At 38.2% G+C, this 17,149-nt stretch overlaps 1 protein-coding gene across 1 annotated transcript in view; it reads left to right on the top strand.

Moving 5' to 3' along the window:
* Window positions 1-17,149, top strand: part of LOC146327411 (ATP-binding cassette sub-family G member 4-like) — a 47,385-nt gene that overhangs the window by 17,866 nt on the left and 12,370 nt on the right. Inside the window, exons 2-6 of the mRNA XM_084716828.1 lie at window positions 2,194-2,450; window positions 12,676-12,793; window positions 14,404-14,536; window positions 14,781-14,831; window positions 15,769-15,914. Of these exons, the coding sequence (XP_084572954.1) occupies window positions 2,207-2,450; window positions 12,676-12,793; window positions 14,404-14,536; window positions 14,781-14,831; window positions 15,769-15,914 (692 nt within the window). The 5' untranslated portion in view covers window positions 2,194-2,206. The remainder of the gene's footprint in view (window positions 1-2,193; window positions 2,451-12,675; window positions 12,794-14,403; window positions 14,537-14,780; window positions 14,832-15,768; window positions 15,915-17,149) is intronic.

The raw sequence follows: 17,149 nt of genomic DNA, 5'->3' as shown, positions 1-17,149 counted from the left end.
TTCTTGAGCTAGCTTTACCAAAAGATCACCAAAGATATTACGATACATCGTCTCAGTGAGAAACACATTTTGTGATAAAACATTCTATGGAGATATTTCACTGAATGACTGGGGGATTATCAGGGTGGTGATGCTAAAGTAGTTATTTAGGTTTGGTTAAGTAGTGGACCAACTGATACAGCCATCCTTAGAGACACGCCATGAAATGGGCTAAAAATGTTTAATTCCAACCTTGCTCACTGATCATGGATGTAAATACCATAACAGTGAGGTGACCTATGACTAAGTGCTTTTACATGCGCTTTAGTACCCTGTTATGATCAGGTTTTTGGACTTGCGCTCATGTAAAAGTCATATCCTGGTTTCACAAACCTGAATAAAGCCTTATCTCACTTTTGAAAAGACTAGCTGTGCTACCTGGAGTACTGTGATAGACATCAGATACTGTGGTATGTAAACACCCTATCCTGGTTTCTGAACATACAAAACAGAAAGGCTGAGATGGTGAGAGATGAAGACAAACCTGCAGAGAGACTATGAAAAGCCTTGTACTGTTATTGTCACATATACAGGGAAGAATAACCAGGTTTTTCACGTTTCATGCAAAGATCATCCCAGATATGATCAGGATAAGCCACAACAGTAGGATACTCAAGTGCATAAACACACTCTATACATCAAAGCCATTCAGTCATTGCTTCATTTAAAATCAATCTGAAGTAGACAGACAAATGACATCATTGTTCACTTTAGGACTGTTGCTAATACACTGTGTCTCCATCTATGCTGAACGTCTGATTGGCATTCACGCTCACCTCACTTAACCCTCAGCTTGTCCCAGCTACCATCACTTTACCCTTTGGCAACAATAAATCACATCATCATCATGCGGTCTATTTGTGGTTCCTTTTGCATTCTTTCTGCAGCATCATGAGCTGTTTGCACATGTACAGTGTACAGAAATTCAATGTCAAAGGCACCTTTTTTTATAGTGGAGTCTGGGCTTTGCAGTACATTTCCAGCTGTGTCTGAACAGACCATCTCTCTGAAAACTGAATAATTATACTGCGCCACATAAGTTGTGTATGTATTATGTCTGTGTGAGTATTACAGCTGCCCTCAGATAAAGACTTTCCCAGTCGACCTGCAGATGCTATTTATAATTTATAAAATATCTATATATAATACTGTATATATAATTTCAACACAGTATAACCTCATTGTTCAAAACAATAAATAACTTCCAACTTCACTGTGGACTTGTTAACAAATTAAGTTACAAGCTCGCTGCTCAAATGGTTCACGCCTCTTGAACCCGCCATGTCTTCCTCATCGCCAGAGTCACAATCCTGTCCATCACCATGGTAACATCACTGTTTTCCCAACCATCAGATCTCCCTCAGTCTGTCTCTGTGACTGTGTCTCAGTCTAATAGGACCGATAACTGAGCTAACTGGTTAACGGCAGCTACAACACAGTTAGCAGCAGGGCACCAGTGACCTCAGCGTTGAAAGAGAAAAGGTCTGTGTTTCAACAATCTGGTGTTTCATCTTATCTTATCTTATTATATGTAATCTGTTTCTGCCCAAGCTTGCATGGGGTCATTTTGCTTTTATTTTTTCTTAAAAATGAAAGTTACTTAATAGTTAATTACTAATTAATTGATTACTAAAAGACTTGGGTGCCAGGCGAGATGATGAGGCTATTGAAAGCAAAATTAACCAAGAGTGACATCCCTAAAGGAAACACTGAGCTTTATGAAAAAAAAGAAAAGGTTGTTTTTTGGCATGTTTCCCAGTGCAAATTCTCTGGCAACCTTGTGTTTATTTATTGCATTTGAAAGCAGTCCAATCAGTCTAAACAACCGTTACAAATAAAATCTGTATACTTGTTGTATTGTTTTAAGAAGGTAAAAAGCTACTTAACAAATGGCAGAAAGTATTTTCCTTCCCCCCATTCTTCTTCTTCTGTTTTTCTGGCGTAAAGTTAAGCTGCTGACTGGCTCGAGTGCCCTGCTGTTTTGTTGTTTCACAACTTTTATTAAATGACCTCCAAATATGCTGTCAAGACACCAAAACCCCCAGTTGCAGGGGTAAAATTAGACACATCAGCAGATAAGACGACCTCTGTTATTTTTCTCATTTTGTCTTACCTCTACTGCCTCTCCTCTCTTTCCTACCCTTCCTCCCACAGACAGAGAGCTGGTATGGACAATAAGGCGTTGGAACCTGATGCCGTCAGTATCCCCATGGAGGAGGCTGTAATATGTAATGGAGGCAGTCAGCCTCAGCAGCAGCAAGAAGCCTCCATGTTGACCCACCTGAAGAAGGTTGAGAACCAGATCACTGAAGCACAGCGTTTCTCCCACCTTCCCAAACGCTCCGCCGTGGACCTGGAGTTCATCGACCTTTCCTACACCATCCAGGAGGGACCGTGCTGGAGGAGGAGAGGTAATAAACTGTTCATTCTTCATACAAGTCGATCAGGCCAGCCCATGTTCACCAGTAGAACATGCTTATTCCAACTGATATGTCCATATGTAACATATTTATTTAACCCAAACCACAATCTTTTCCTAACCTTAACCAAGTAGTTTTACCAAACAACAACCATTTGACAATGTAAACAAGTGCATAATGTCACGTGAGTTATGCCATTGTGTGAGTGATGTCACTTCCATCACGTGACATATGTAATTTAACCTAAACCACAATCTTTTCCCATCCCTAACCAAGTAGTTTTTGTGTCTAAAACCAACCAAACTGCAACTGTTTTACAACTTTAACGACATGTGTAATGCCATGTGAGTTATGCCATCGCATAAGTGATGTCACTTCCATTATGTGACATATGTAACATAGTTCTTTTAACCCAAACAACGATCTTTTCCTAAACCTAACCAAACCATGCTGTTGCACAAGTGATGTCACTTCTGTCATGTGACATAAATAATGTACCAAAGTTATTTTAACCCAAACTACAATCTTTTCCCATCCCTAACCAAGTAGTTTTTGTGTTAACCAAACTGTAAACTAAACCCTAAATCACATGGGTTGTCACGTGACTTACGTAATGTAGTTCAGGTCCAGTAAGCCTGATGCTGCCAGTACTCTCCACCAGTAATATGACGTCATTTTGGGAGTAACTGACAATGAACCTTTTCTGTTGTGTAGGTATGAGGATGTGCTGTGTAGGCTGCACAAAGGCAAGGTACCAGCTGAGTGTTTCCATGGAAGCATTGATATGTTGCTTTACTCATTTATTCAGGTGTTTCCCTTGTCATGTATTTGTATGTTCAAGTATCAAATACTCAGGATGGAAGAGTAACTCTGAAAAGCTGTTATCTTGATCACAGCAGGTGAAGACAGCTGGGATTCACACCCATTACGAAGGTGAAAAAAGTGAAACAAAATGTGTGAAGAAACTTATTGGCTGTGCAAAAAATGACTTACTACTTCAGAGTTAAATTCAATCACTGAATAGGCTGTCTAAAAAAATGAAAATGAAAAAAAAAAAATGTACAGAAGCAGGATCAGTATGTAGCAATTGCATGTTCAAAAATGAGCACTGCAGTACAAATAATGAGTCAGAGCCATAGACTGTGTATTAAATAGGTTGAAATCCTATTTAATATGCCATCTATGGTTGAGGTGAGTTGTTTCTCCCGCCCCCGCCTTCCCAGACTTGGGGAAGCTCAGACAGGCTGCAGGAAGGCTGCAAGAGTGCAAGACGCATGCCACGTCATGGATTGATAATAAGAAGCGAGGACGAGTCCTCCACTGTAGGCTGATCAGCTGTGTATAACTGTCAAACTGTCTGTCAGTGTGAAGTTAAGGCTGTTATCCTGAAAACAAAAGCACACTGCTCTGAAAATACACACTCTGGAGTTTGAGTTAAGCAACTGCCTGCCTCACTGCCTGCCAAACTCCATTAACATTTTGCTCAATTTAACCGTTATAAACAAACACACCTTCTAAAAGATTATTAAAATTTTCTTACGACTTATAAGCAGACACTAACTCATTCAGCAAATATTTGGCGCTAATTTGAACTCTAAGATGAACAGCTACTCTGGCTATAGAAATAGAAATTTCAAAGAGGGACACTGTGGCTGTAGCACTGATGTCAGAGAATCCAGTATTTCAACTTAACATGTTTTGCTGATTTCTATTACACATTTCTCTTTTAATGACAACTGTCATAAACATTCATAAAGACTCCATGGTTATGATGGTGTCATGCCTTATGCAGACACTTTCAATCAAGTGTTACTGAAAAAACCAAGGTGAACAACGTTGCTCCAAATATAACAATCTGACTGTGCCACAGTGACTGTGCATCATATGGTGACATCTCAGTTTTGTGTTCTAACGTCTGTGTTTGTGATCAGACTCATCAGTGAAAGCAGTGATTCAGTATTCTTGACATGCTTGAAAATATTCTGTATTTCAACCATCCATTTAACAGAAGATACAGATTGAAGCCTGAGCTGTGGATCATTACCTTCAGTGCCAAAGGTTAAACAAGTAAATGACTTCGATCTCTATTGATTAAAGTACGCACAATGGTAGCATGTGCGCAGCTACTGCATTTGTATATTACTGTGCTCGACTCCACTGTGCAGTGTCCATTGATCTTCTGTGTGAGATCCATGAACACTGATGGATCCTGAGGAGGGCAGTGTGTCAGAAACAATCAGCCCTGCTCCCTCCTCTGTTCCCTCTGTCTCTGTGAGGGGAAATGATCCCGACAAGAAAGATCGATAAAGAGCAGGGTTTGCTACAGAAACTACGAGCATCAGTTCCCTCACCGCTGGAGGCCTCAGTCAGTCAGTCACGTGCTGCAGGTTTTAGTTTAGTCATATCTCCGAAGAGAGGGAGGGTTGGAAGAAACAGAGTGAGGATGAGGGACCGAAGCGTGTCCAGAGGTTTTCTTGCTTTGCCACTTGCAGAGGACAGAGGTCCTGCAAGGCCAAATATAAATAAAACATAAGCATGCTAAAAGCTGCCATATCTGAAATACAAATCATACAATAACACAACTGAACTGAGTGTAAACAGACCATACATCAGTAACAACACTTTATGTTCATAGCAGCACTAACGTAAAAGCCTAATAGGTAATAGTGAGCCCTTATAGGCATGAAAGTTGGCTGCAAAATGTTGAATTCTGGTCAGTCACAGTAAATTTCAATCTTTCCGTGACCTGTGGGCCCTATTCTGACAGTCTATTGTGCATGGTCCAAAGTGCGTGGCACAAGTGCATTTAGGCCTGCGTAAATGGCCCTTATTTAGTATCTTAATTAATAATTAGTGTGTTTTGGATGTAACATTAATGAAACCAATCAGAATGTCATCTCTCATCCCCTTTAAGAGTCAGGTGTGCCTCACTTCATAACATACTTATAATGGTCTCATGACAGCCAATGTGTCCACTGGGTGTGATGTTTCCCTCACTGCTGATGGGAGCTGGAGATGATAAACTTGAGAGTGAATGCTGCCTTTCCCATTAAAGACCAAAAGCCAGATGTTGGTGGGTGACCATATACCAGAGCAGGGTTTCCCAAAGTGGGTGAATGCAGTGTAATACCATATAATGTCTTAGTTTGTAGTGTGAATGATACTTTGAAAAAACAAATTACCTCGCCTTTACCGGCTTTACTTTGGAACCCTGTCAGTGTGGCTGAAGTTTAAAGTTTGTCCTGCGATGGCTGGCGTCGCACAGGTGGAGAAGGAGGTAGGGACAGAGGCGCCCGGTCGTGGCGAGGTCCAGACTAGGGTTAAATGCGATGCCTGCAGCTCGAGAAAAACTGCAGACCTGCTGTCTGCAGCCTCCTGTGGAGGATGATGGATGCAGACGGGGAGACAAAAAGCCCAGGCGATGAAAAAGTTCAAGGAAACCCACTGTTAAAAAGACAGTTGTTTTCAATTATTTTTTGTTTTTACAAAATATTTGCATTACTTAAACTAGTAAGTACAACTAAGTAATATTCACCTGTTCTTAAAGAAATCGCTCATTTATTACACATTTCTTGCAAAACACATTCACCTAGAGCAAATAGTCAGTGTTTCAGTCATGACATTTAAAGGAGTATAATATTTTCTCTCAGAAGCCTGTTTGGAGATCTGAGTATCAGTATTCAGCAAACCTGTGTAAGCACTTAGTTAAGAGACCACAGTGTGGACGTGGGTTAGACGGTGCAAACTAGTCGGTCTCTATCCATGAGTCTGATGTTAACTGTGTGCATGTGTTTGAGTCGATCCTCTGAGGTTTCCCGTAAGTGCTGCATTGTCTGAGACAGTTAGATCATCAATAATGCAGCTGAGCGGGTGAGCTAAAGGACAGAGGAGAGGAGAGGAAGGGAGAGGTGAGGAGAGGACCACGTTTGATGATCCATTCGATAGGAAATTATTATCTCCTAATAGGCATGTTAATGATTAATCTGATCAGTTTTTTTTCAGCATCTTTGCCCCACATGCGGGTAACATTAGGTGAAGTCAATTATGACAGACATATTTTAGGTGTATAAGTATACATTTAGGCGTAAAGGAGAAATCTGTAATATATTTACTCTAATAAATCATTAAATTACCACAGTGTGCCATCAGAGATCAAGGAAACATGTTGACATACTCGTTTCTCTCACATCAACGCTACAGCCACAATGTCCCCCTTTGAAATTTCCATTCCATTCGTATGTCTGTTTCACTTTAATCAGGGTTCGTATTAATGCTGAATGTTTCGCCGAATGAGTAAGTGTCTGTTTATGATTTGGAAGAAATCATTTACAATCTTGTAGAAGGAGTAGATGTTTATAACTGTTAAATTGAGCAAAAAGTCAATGGAGTTTGGCAGACAGCGAGACAGGCAGCCACGCTTACTTCAGAGCAGTGAGCTTTTGTTTTCAGGATAACAGGCTTAAGTGTACATTGACAAACAATTGACAGTTCTAATCAGCTGATCAACTTACAGTGGGGAACTCATTGTCTCTTGTTATTGTCAATTTACAAGGTTGCAACTGTCCTGTGCTCCTGTGGAGCTCCTGCAGCCTGGGGAAGGGGGCAAGGGGAAACAACTCACTTCAACCACAGATTGTATATTACACAGGATTACAGCCTATTCAATATATGGTCTATGGTTCCACCTCGCTACTGGGACCGCAGTACTCATTTTTGTATGTGCAATGGCTACATATTGCTTCTTTAAATCCTATAAAAGAAGTATCATATACAACAGGAAAACATCAACTTGTGTAATCAGCCTGTCTGTTGTGGAGAGAACCACTTTTCACCTGATTTTACTTGGTACAGGACTGTAGCTACTAAAGCATGTATAAAAGTAACTATTGCTTTGTCAAAAGATATATGCTGAATTGCTGAATCATAAACCATCATGTTTTACAAACTGTTGGATGTGTACATTTACTGTTCAACAAAGAAATATAAAATTCTGATACTTTAAAAGGACATTTGGCAGAACTGGTTCCCCATAGAACAGCACAAGCCAAAGTCCATTCAAAAACCTGTTCATTTCTATGAGCCTGTGCTTTGTTTTGCCGTTGTATAATTATTTTTTACAAATCAGAGAGTGTTAGAGATCAGGTCAGTGTAAATCTTAAAGGGATAGTTCATCCCAGAATGAAAAATGCATATTTTTTTCTCTAGCTGTTAGTGCTATTTATCAATCTTTTTTTTTTTTTTTTTTTTTTTTTGGTGTGAGTTGCAGAGTTTTGGAGAGATCAGCTGTAAAGATGTCTGCCTTCCCTCCAATATGGAACTGGGCTTGTTTTGCTCAAAGCACAAAAAAATACATTTGTAAATTTCCAGACCAGCATCACTTTCTGCAGTAAAATCTACCAGAACCTACTTTAGAATCTACTGGAACTGCTTTCATTTCTACTAGAAAAATGTAGCTCCTACATGAAACTCCTCACAACAAAGTGTGTGGATTATCTTGAGTAATCGAGTCATGATTTTTTTTTTTGTTTTGTTTCTTTGTGATCAACATTTTTTATTTTTATTTTAGAACAGACAAGACAATACAAATCAAAGGACAATGACAACAACAGTGTGTCAAACACAGAAAAAAGGGAAAGAAAAAAAATTTAAATAAATAAATTGTGACAGTGATAAGTGAAAGCAAGAAGCAGACATATCAAGACATAGACTGAAGACTCACTTCTACCAGTTTTACAGCAGGAATGTTCCGGGTCCAGTATCACCAGATGTGGAGGGTTGTGGGGGTTGAGATAGCCTTTTTTAAAGGTAGCCCCTGATGGACACCACAATGCCTGACCATGCTTGCACAGTGGCCATCTTGGCCCTATTAAGTCGTGCTGTTGTACGTTCAAGAGAGACTATTCACTGGTTAAATGTGGGTCATGGATTTTGCTAAAAGACACTGGTCTTGAATGTTTTAAATCTATGTTTTTTGTGCTTTGAGAATCCCAAGCTGAGTGCCTTCAGTGACATTATACTGGAGAGAAGGCAGACATCTCTACGGCTGATGTCTCTGCAGCTCACACCAAAACTATCTAGATGGATAAATAACACTACAGCTGAGGGGAAAAATACATATTTTTATATTTTGGAGTGAACTGTCCCTTTAATAGAAAAAGAATATAAGTAAACCATGATCACTTTTACCTAATAGCTGTTTCTCTGAGAGAGGCTCTGGCTGATAAAAAACAGAGAAGAAATAATTAAAATAATTGTTGCCTTGTCAATAAGACATATGCTAAATATATGAGAGCTTAGTTCTTTACTGATTGTTATCACGTTTCCAGCAGACTAGACACTTCACAGCAGGCGGATGCACTTTGCATGTCAAAAAAGTTCTATTTTGATTATATGCTGTTGTGCATGTAAACACATTTTACGGATCACTTTATTCAGCGTCCGCGTAAATGGTGAAGCTGGAACCTCTGATTAGAATAGAACGATATTGTCCAGGTCACCGCAGCTCTGTGTGTGCCAGGAGACGTCAATACAAATCCCTTTCAGGTTTTAAAGAACCTGCATGTAAACACTTTTTATTGACGCGCTGCTCAGTTTGAGTCTAAGATTTCACATCATGTGTTTGAACTTGTTTGAAGTGTCTTTTCAGTCAGTGCCGCTCGCTAAAAATCACTTTGACGGTGTGTTTTGTACAGAATGCGAAACAGCAGTGTGTAAATGAAGCACCCAGTGAGCCTCTCAGTATGTTATACTGCTACCCTGACTGTGCTTTCAAAGGTTTCTGACTCCTTTCATCAACCAACATATACAACTTGTTGGATAAATACTGTATATACCAGCAGCTGAGTCAGATAAATGTTTCACCATTATACCTCTTAGACGCAGGTATAGTTAAAAGTGGGGTTGCAAGATTAGTGCCAGGCAAGGAGAGGTATGGCAAGATTTTTCTTTTTGCAGTGGTGACAAAATGTTAAAAAATATCCTATTACCAGTTTGAGTTAACAAAAGCTCCCTGTGCTCTTTGTGGGAAAACATTACACCAAACTCCCTCTAAGAAACATGACATATTAACAATTCCTTACGTTTCTGGAAAAACACAGAACTCTGGAGCCACAAGATAAAAGGCATCAAATGTCGATGGTCTTCTTGTCAATTCGGCATCAATGTAATCCATAAAATTAAATGTATTTCTGTACAAACTACATTTTAAATTTTGTTGCTCCAACTTGTTACCAGCCTCCATTGGTTAGCTGCGCTATTTTAATGGGAGAGGACAGTGAGAATGAGAGATAAAGTGTTTCAAAAATGAAGATTTCTCACTAAAATAGGTGCTGGTTTGTGGATCAGATACATGCCGAATTAAACTCTGACTCACAACGCTGTTAATTCACTGTTTATTATGTGTGTGACAGTATCTGAGAAATTTCTGGGATATTACCAAAGTAAATTCTTGGTTTGCTGATTCTTGTTTGGTGCTGGAGAGAGTGCATCTACCTTCCAATATTAAACATGTTTGAATTTATGATGATTATGGACTATTTTTGATCCATGCTAGCTCATGTTTTTAAAGCAGTATAGTTATATGATCAAAAGATGGTGATGCAAAAGCGTGTTTGCTCCACAGTGGGGGTGCAGCTGCTCCACTTGTTCCATTATACAAGCCCCTATGATATGTTTTCATCAGTAATACAAGTTTTTACCAGGAGAAATCTGTTGGCACAAATAATGTAGCATTTTATTATAAGAATTTTAAGAATATGCTATTTTCAAAAACGACTTCATTACCCTCCTTGTGTGAAATGCCAAAAAATATTCAGAGTTGCAGTAGAGGCATGACTTAGCAGGATTCACAGACTGTAGCCTCAGTCTTCAGTTATTTCTTGGAAACGTGACAAAAGTTCCATTTAAACTTTAATTACTCTCACAAGTCTGTACAAATTCAGCAATTATGTTGTTAATATCTAAGAAAAGGGACAATCAAAATATAGCTGTGAGGAAAGATGACAAGCTACGTTCTGTACAGACATGATTAGCATGTATGCAAATGTTTGTGTGTCCAAAACCAGCTATAAAATAAAATCAGAATAAAAAAAGCTGCCAAGCTGTAGATTATCATGTTCAGATCCTCACACGTATAGTCTTTTTATTTATTTATTTTTCTTGTTATTTTGAGATACTAAGTCATTATTTGGAGAATATTTCTTATTATAATGACTTACAGGATCACACACACACACACACACACACACACACTAAAGCAGTGGCTCAATGACTGGTTCTTTTTCATATTTTTGTACTGAATAGTAAATCATTTTCCTCAGATATTTTGTAACAGGCACAAAACATCACCTAAAGTTATTCTGACGGTTGTGTGTGCAAATTTGTGCTGATAAAGACTGAATTAAAGTTTCAGTTACTAAAGTTAAAAGGACTGCTCTCATTTTTTGAAATGGGGTTGAATAAGGTCCATAGAAGTGCTAAAAGTACTCATATTCTCTACTCAAGTAGAGAACAGATACTTTTGTAAAAATACTGGTAAAAGTAGAAGTACTGATTCAACTTTTTTACTCAAGCACAAGTCAAAAAGTATAAAAGTAAAAAGTTGTCCTCTGAAGGACATTTCTGCTCAGTGTTTCTGCACAAAGTTAACTGAACTTCACCTTTTCTACAAGTGTCTCTTCTCTGTCTGTTTTGACTGTTACATGTTTTATGTGATTTTCATCTTGTTAGGTCTTTTTTTTATCTTGTTACATCTTTTGCGGCATTTTTGTTTTTGTTTCTTTCATGTTTTTGTTGAAATGTTACATTTCTGTGTTGGTCTGTCTTTTTCATTTAGTTTGTCTTGTTCAGTCTTTTACACCTTTTTTGTCTTGTTATGTCTTTGTTGTCTTGTTTGGTCTTTTTATAATCCTGTTATGTCCGTTACATAATTTTGTCTTGTTCGTTTTTTTTTTTTCTTCTTCTTTTTTTGACTGTCTTCTTCTATGCGTCGTTTTTGTCTTATTACGTCTTTTAAGTCTTTTACATCTTTTTTTTTGTCTTGTTATGTTTTTGTTGTCTTGTTAGGTCTTTTTATAATCTTGTTATGTCTGTTACATAATTTTTATCTTGTTAGGTTTCTTCTTTGTGTCATTTTTGTCTTGTTACATCTTTTATGTCTTTTTTGGTCTACTTAATACTCAAAGTATTAAACAAAGTACAGATACTTGGAAAAAAAATCTACTTAATTACAGTAGCAAATTTTTTAAAGTATTTAGTTACTTCCCACCTCTGCTTATCAATATTAAATGTATTACATACTGTACAGTAGATGGCGGTCGATGCAGCCTCAGTTTGAAGAAGCAGCAGGAGCAGCTAAGAAATGTACTGCTGTGGACAGAGTCAGCACCTAAAAAATCAATAGTGTAAGCCTTATTTGTACTATTTTCACTATTTTCCCTTGCCATCAGACAGCCTTTTCTGACGGGAACCACTGTCAAAGTAAGCAAAATATGGTCCTGAGAGTTGCTGATCTACTGCTGCCTCGATCGTTTAGTTTGTTCATCTTATTGTGTGACTTTAGTGAATCCAAACTATCCCTTTAAAACACCGTGTATAACAATGTGTTTGGTGGCACCCAGATGGTGCAGTGCATCACACACTTGGCCCCATCACACTCAATGGGCAGTGTTGCTGGGTATGTGGGAGGCAAATTATTAATTGTTAATAGTGTTATTTTAATATCTTCATAAATGAGCTGCCACCATCTGCAGCTGAGAAATCAGGCTGACAAGGTCACCATCTTATTTAAAGTAACTTTTCCTGTCAGGCTTTTCATTTTTCTTTTGAGGATTTTGTATCTGTGTTATCATGATATTAATTTTATTAGATTTTTTATCATCCCAGATCTATTAACTTTTAATTTATTTGGCCCTGGTTTCTATTAACGTAATTATTACTTTTACTGTTCATACAGGTTTATTTGTAGTGCTATATAGATAAAGGTTATTCTTTTTATTTTTTTTTATTTTTAATCCTCATGAATCTTTTTGGAGTGTTGATTATCACTTTGAATTTTAGTATTTACTCTTTCAAAAGTGTGTGTTTCCATCCGTCAGTGACACTACACTGGAATGCAGTAGATCAACACAAATACAGAGAATGAAGGCAGGAATGTGAGTCTTTCCTTGTTATCAGTGATAAAGCCGTGATACCGTGGTCCATGCTCTGTTGTTCACAGGTTTCAAAGCCTTACTGAAGTGCCTGTCTGGGAGGTTCTGCAGTCGGGAGCTGATAGGAATCATGGGGCCCTCAGGGGCCGGGAAATCCACGCTAATGAACATTCTGGCTGGATACAGGTGAGAGGGACAAACTTTCCTTCAGTTTTACAATTAAAGGAAAAGGTCTTGAACCTTGACCTCAATAGTATGAGACAATTAGCTTGTTTACACCTGGTATTAAAATGTGTCTTGGGTGATCTGATCACACGTGGGCAGCTCTGGGTGCATAATGTTCACACCTGGTGACAGAGTGTTTCTCCACAAGCCTCCTGAGTGATCGCTCATGATCAGATCTCACTTCTCTGCTCTATATGCGAATAAACACGTAGCTACGTTTGCACAGTCTGGGACAAATGGACACAATGAGTCTCATACATCAACATTCTTTTAAATTGTCTCTTATATTTTCTATTAATTTTCTTTCAAGAGAAAAAATAAGAGAAGTCGACTCCTGATGCAACAAACGTCTTAAACCACCCTCATGATGAAGCCCACTCGATCACAAACTGGAGGGGTGTGACCAATTGTTTGACATAAGCACAGGAAACACGCTCTAAACACTATATAAGGGAGAGTGTTGTCATGATAAAAGGCTGTAAGAAGAAGCTCAGAAGATGCCGTTTCAGCAGATACAAAGTAACTCAAGTGAGAGAATGAAGGAGTTAAAAAAGAAGGTTTAGAATGAAACAGATTTGATTTTGATGAAATGGTTGGTCGTTAAAAAAAAAAAAAGGAACAGCAAGTGATCAAAGCTTAAATAAGAGCTTTTTATTTCTTTTTATACTTAAAAATAAAAAATTACAAAACAGATTAACAGATAAATTTACTTGTATTTTTTAGCTTGTCTGATAACTTTTTATTACACTTTTCCTAAACCCCTAAAATATTTATTTTTAACATGATTTTAAAAAGATGAAAGCACTACATTTGTGAATCAGGAAATATATAAATGATAAATGATATTTACAATTAAAATAATAATTCTGTAGTAATAATTTGCATTTGACAAATAGCTGTTTTGTACTTATTGGTAGGAATGCCCTTGATCACTTGTAAAATTTTCTCATACCTAAAAGAAGGGCAAAAGTAAGAAACCATTCACAGAATAAGAATCAGAAATCACAAAATAAGAAAAAAAATTGTGGACACAAACAAAAATATGAGTAAATTTTTTCTTAAACAGTTTTTTTGTATGAGGCTCAATGTTTTTGGCGCAAAGAAATAAATAACTTAGTGAATATCACATGCTGAATTTACAATAAGGTCTAAATAATTAGAAATTTATTGTAGACAGTGCTTCATAAAGTTTATTAAGTTTCCCCTAACTCAGTGATTTGCAAACGTGAGCATTTTTTAAGGGAGCTTGGTACTTATCTACAAATGAAGTAGCCTATATGGGTTACTGTTGACTGTATTTGTAAGATTTGACATGTTTACCGTCAATAAAATGTTGTCTTCTTCCATAAATACGTTCTAACAGCTGTTAAGAGTTGGCACATAACATAAAGTTGGCACTTCAGATACGGAGTAGCCACCGATACAGCGATGCTGCAACTGTCAGTGTTTTTATAACTTAATGAATTCAATTTAGTGCTGAATTTACAAGTTGGCACAAATGTTTAACAATTTGCCGCAGCTGTTTCCTGAACTCTATTAAGTTATATGTGTGTGTCCTTCCTGCTGCCCAGGGAAACAGGGATGAAGGGTCAGATCCTGGTAAATGGGAAACCCAGGGACCTGCGGACTTTCAGGAAAATGTCCTGCTACATCATGCAGGAAGACATGCTGCTGCCACACCTCACCGCACGAGAGGCCATGATGGTGAGCTTCTACTGACGGGCTCGTAGCGCAGCCGGGAACATTTAACCTCATCCTCAAAGTTTTTATTTTGAAACTTTATGTCCAGGATGATTATTATTTTTCAAATTCTGTCTGAGCTCGTAATGAAAAGGTTGGTGTCAGTATCCTGCAGGGACGGACTTCTGACCTGAGACTGACGCCTCCTTGCTCCACCTGTACATGTCACATTACAAAATTATGACACAGTTTTTCCTCCTTGCTGCAGGTTTCAGCCAACTTAAAGCTGGATGAAAGTGTGGATGTGAAGAAAAAACTGGTGAGTTGAACCATCAACATCTTCTAGCTTAACATACGTACACATAAAAAACAGTAACTTAACCTCTTGGATACTGAATTCTTATATATATATCATCACTCGTTCTTAAAAAAACTGGGACAAAAATGTATTTTTACTCTTCAGTTATGCTGCAGAATATTCTAAAAATTCAAATTAAGTCTTGTAATGGGCCAATCTCACAGTGATCATATTCTTTTATTAAATATAGACGTCAGCTCCGTCAGATGGAAACTCTAACAGAGTTGATGTCTTACAGAGTCGACAAAATTTAACATTTTTTCGCATCACAGCATAGTCATACTAAGCAGCCATTTTATTTTTTAAAGTGTCTCAGAGTTCTCTTAATGCTAATCAAAATACACATTTTTAAATTCTTATTAATCTTTGATTATAAAGGACTACAGAGTCCTGTCAAACTACAGAAAGTTTACCAGTGTTTGAGCAGTATTCCGGCCTTTTTTTTAAACCAGGAAGTGAGACAGGTGTCCTTAGGGTACAGCTAACCCTTTTTATGCCTGATTAAATATTGTCAGTGGAGCAGTGGTTAAAGTACCTGAAACAAGCCTCAATATAAACGTGCGTCTGGATACATCCGCGTATCATAGGTGCGCTCTTTTAATGAAACAGATAACCCTGTACCTTTGACTTTAGACAGTTTTTTCACCATTTCATAGCACAAATGCCCACTTGCTTCACAGTGGGGCTTACAGTCGAGGTTTTGATGGGGTCATAGGAGGTAGCAAGTCCAATGAAATAGGTACAGGTCACAATCTGGGAGGTGCTGGATCCCGTTCTGGCAGAATGGACCACAAATTAAACCCTCCATATGTGTTATGTGTCAGGTTTGTGCCCATATTACTAATAAAGCTTAGTTTTGTATGTCAATGCCCGTCTCTCCCTGTTTGTCTCTGTCCAGGTGAATGAGATTCTGACTGCATTAGGGCTCCTTGACTGTGCTCACACACGTACCAGCTCGCTGTCAGGCGGTCAGTGTAAACGGCTGGCCATCGCCCTCGAGCTGGTCAACAATCCTCCAGTCATGTTCTTTGATGAACCCACCAGGTGAGAGAGACAGATGCTGATGTGCTGAATAATAATGATGGTTACATTTAACGTTTAGAACATTTTACATCTTAATTGTTTGAAAAGTGCTTTCATCAAAGAGAAGTGCAGGTCAAGAGACATCTGCTGGTGTATCCAGAGGAAACAGTGTGTCCCAACTGGGACTGAGATGCAATACTAAACTTATAGAGTTCTGTTGTGTTTTTCTATGAACAGTATACTTTGCCAAGTTCCTTAGTTGATGGACAAATTGTCATTGTGAACATTGGAATTGAAAATCTGAATCCTTTTGTTCCACAAAAATCTAAATTGTGGGCAAACCCAAAACAGTTTCACCAGACAGCACATCTGGCTGCATATTCATAATGCGTCTTGTGACAGTCGGACATATGGTGCTTGAATGACTTTTGAAACCTTAACAATTACACTCATAATTAAAGTGGTACCATCTGGCAGCGGTTGGATGCTCTGGGACCTCTCTGACGAAATAAACTCTGGCAAAGAACAATGAATAAAACTTATCTCATTAACTCAACAGAGTTCTACAAGTTTCTCTCGTTAAAACCCTAACGATCACTAAAGTAGTCCTTATCAAGATAGCTGCTCTCTTTACTGTGTCTTCACAGGTTTTCTGTAGTTAACCTCAGCCTTCTTAAGTGATAATTAAGGGTAATTAAACAGCACATCTTCAGACGCCAGAATAGGTTGATTGCCAGTGATTACATGTATGACTGCTGGAGAGTGCTGGTGATGTCATGTGACATTAAACCCCTTAATGATGTGGAACAGCAACAGTTTAGTTAAGAACATGATTTGGGTTAAAATCCTACATTATGTATGACACAAATGATGTAAGTCACATATGCAATGAAACATAAGTAACTTAAAACTTTAATTTACTTAATGTTGACTTTTTGTTCCATAAAGAACACAAACCTCAGTCTCTGAGGTAAAAGTCCTGTGGTTGTTGGGCGTTATAAAACTTAAAGTCTGTGTAAAGGAAAATGTGAGTTTTTTTCTTTTAAACATAGTTGCTGAAAAGACAGAACTGTGAATTAGCTAATAATGGAGTTTGACCATTAAACTGTTGTTCATGAGTTTTGTGTTCAGGAATTTTTTGGGCGAATCTGAAACATGTCTCTGTCCCCCAACACTATATAAGCCCCACCAACCAACACATGAACAACACCGCCTCCCCCTCCCCTCACCCTCCCTAACAGTCAGTTACAAAAGTA

The sequence above is a fragment of the Lutjanus erythropterus genome, chromosome 4 (genome assembly GCF_056507025.1).
Source record: "Lutjanus erythropterus isolate fLutEry1 chromosome 4, fLutEry1.hap2, whole genome shotgun sequence".
NCBI classification, from domain to species: Eukaryota; Metazoa; Chordata; class Actinopteri; order Lutjaniformes; family Lutjanidae; genus Lutjanus; species Lutjanus erythropterus.
Note: the sequence above shows the minus strand (reverse complement) of the source record. Positions and strands in the feature narration are given on the sequence as shown.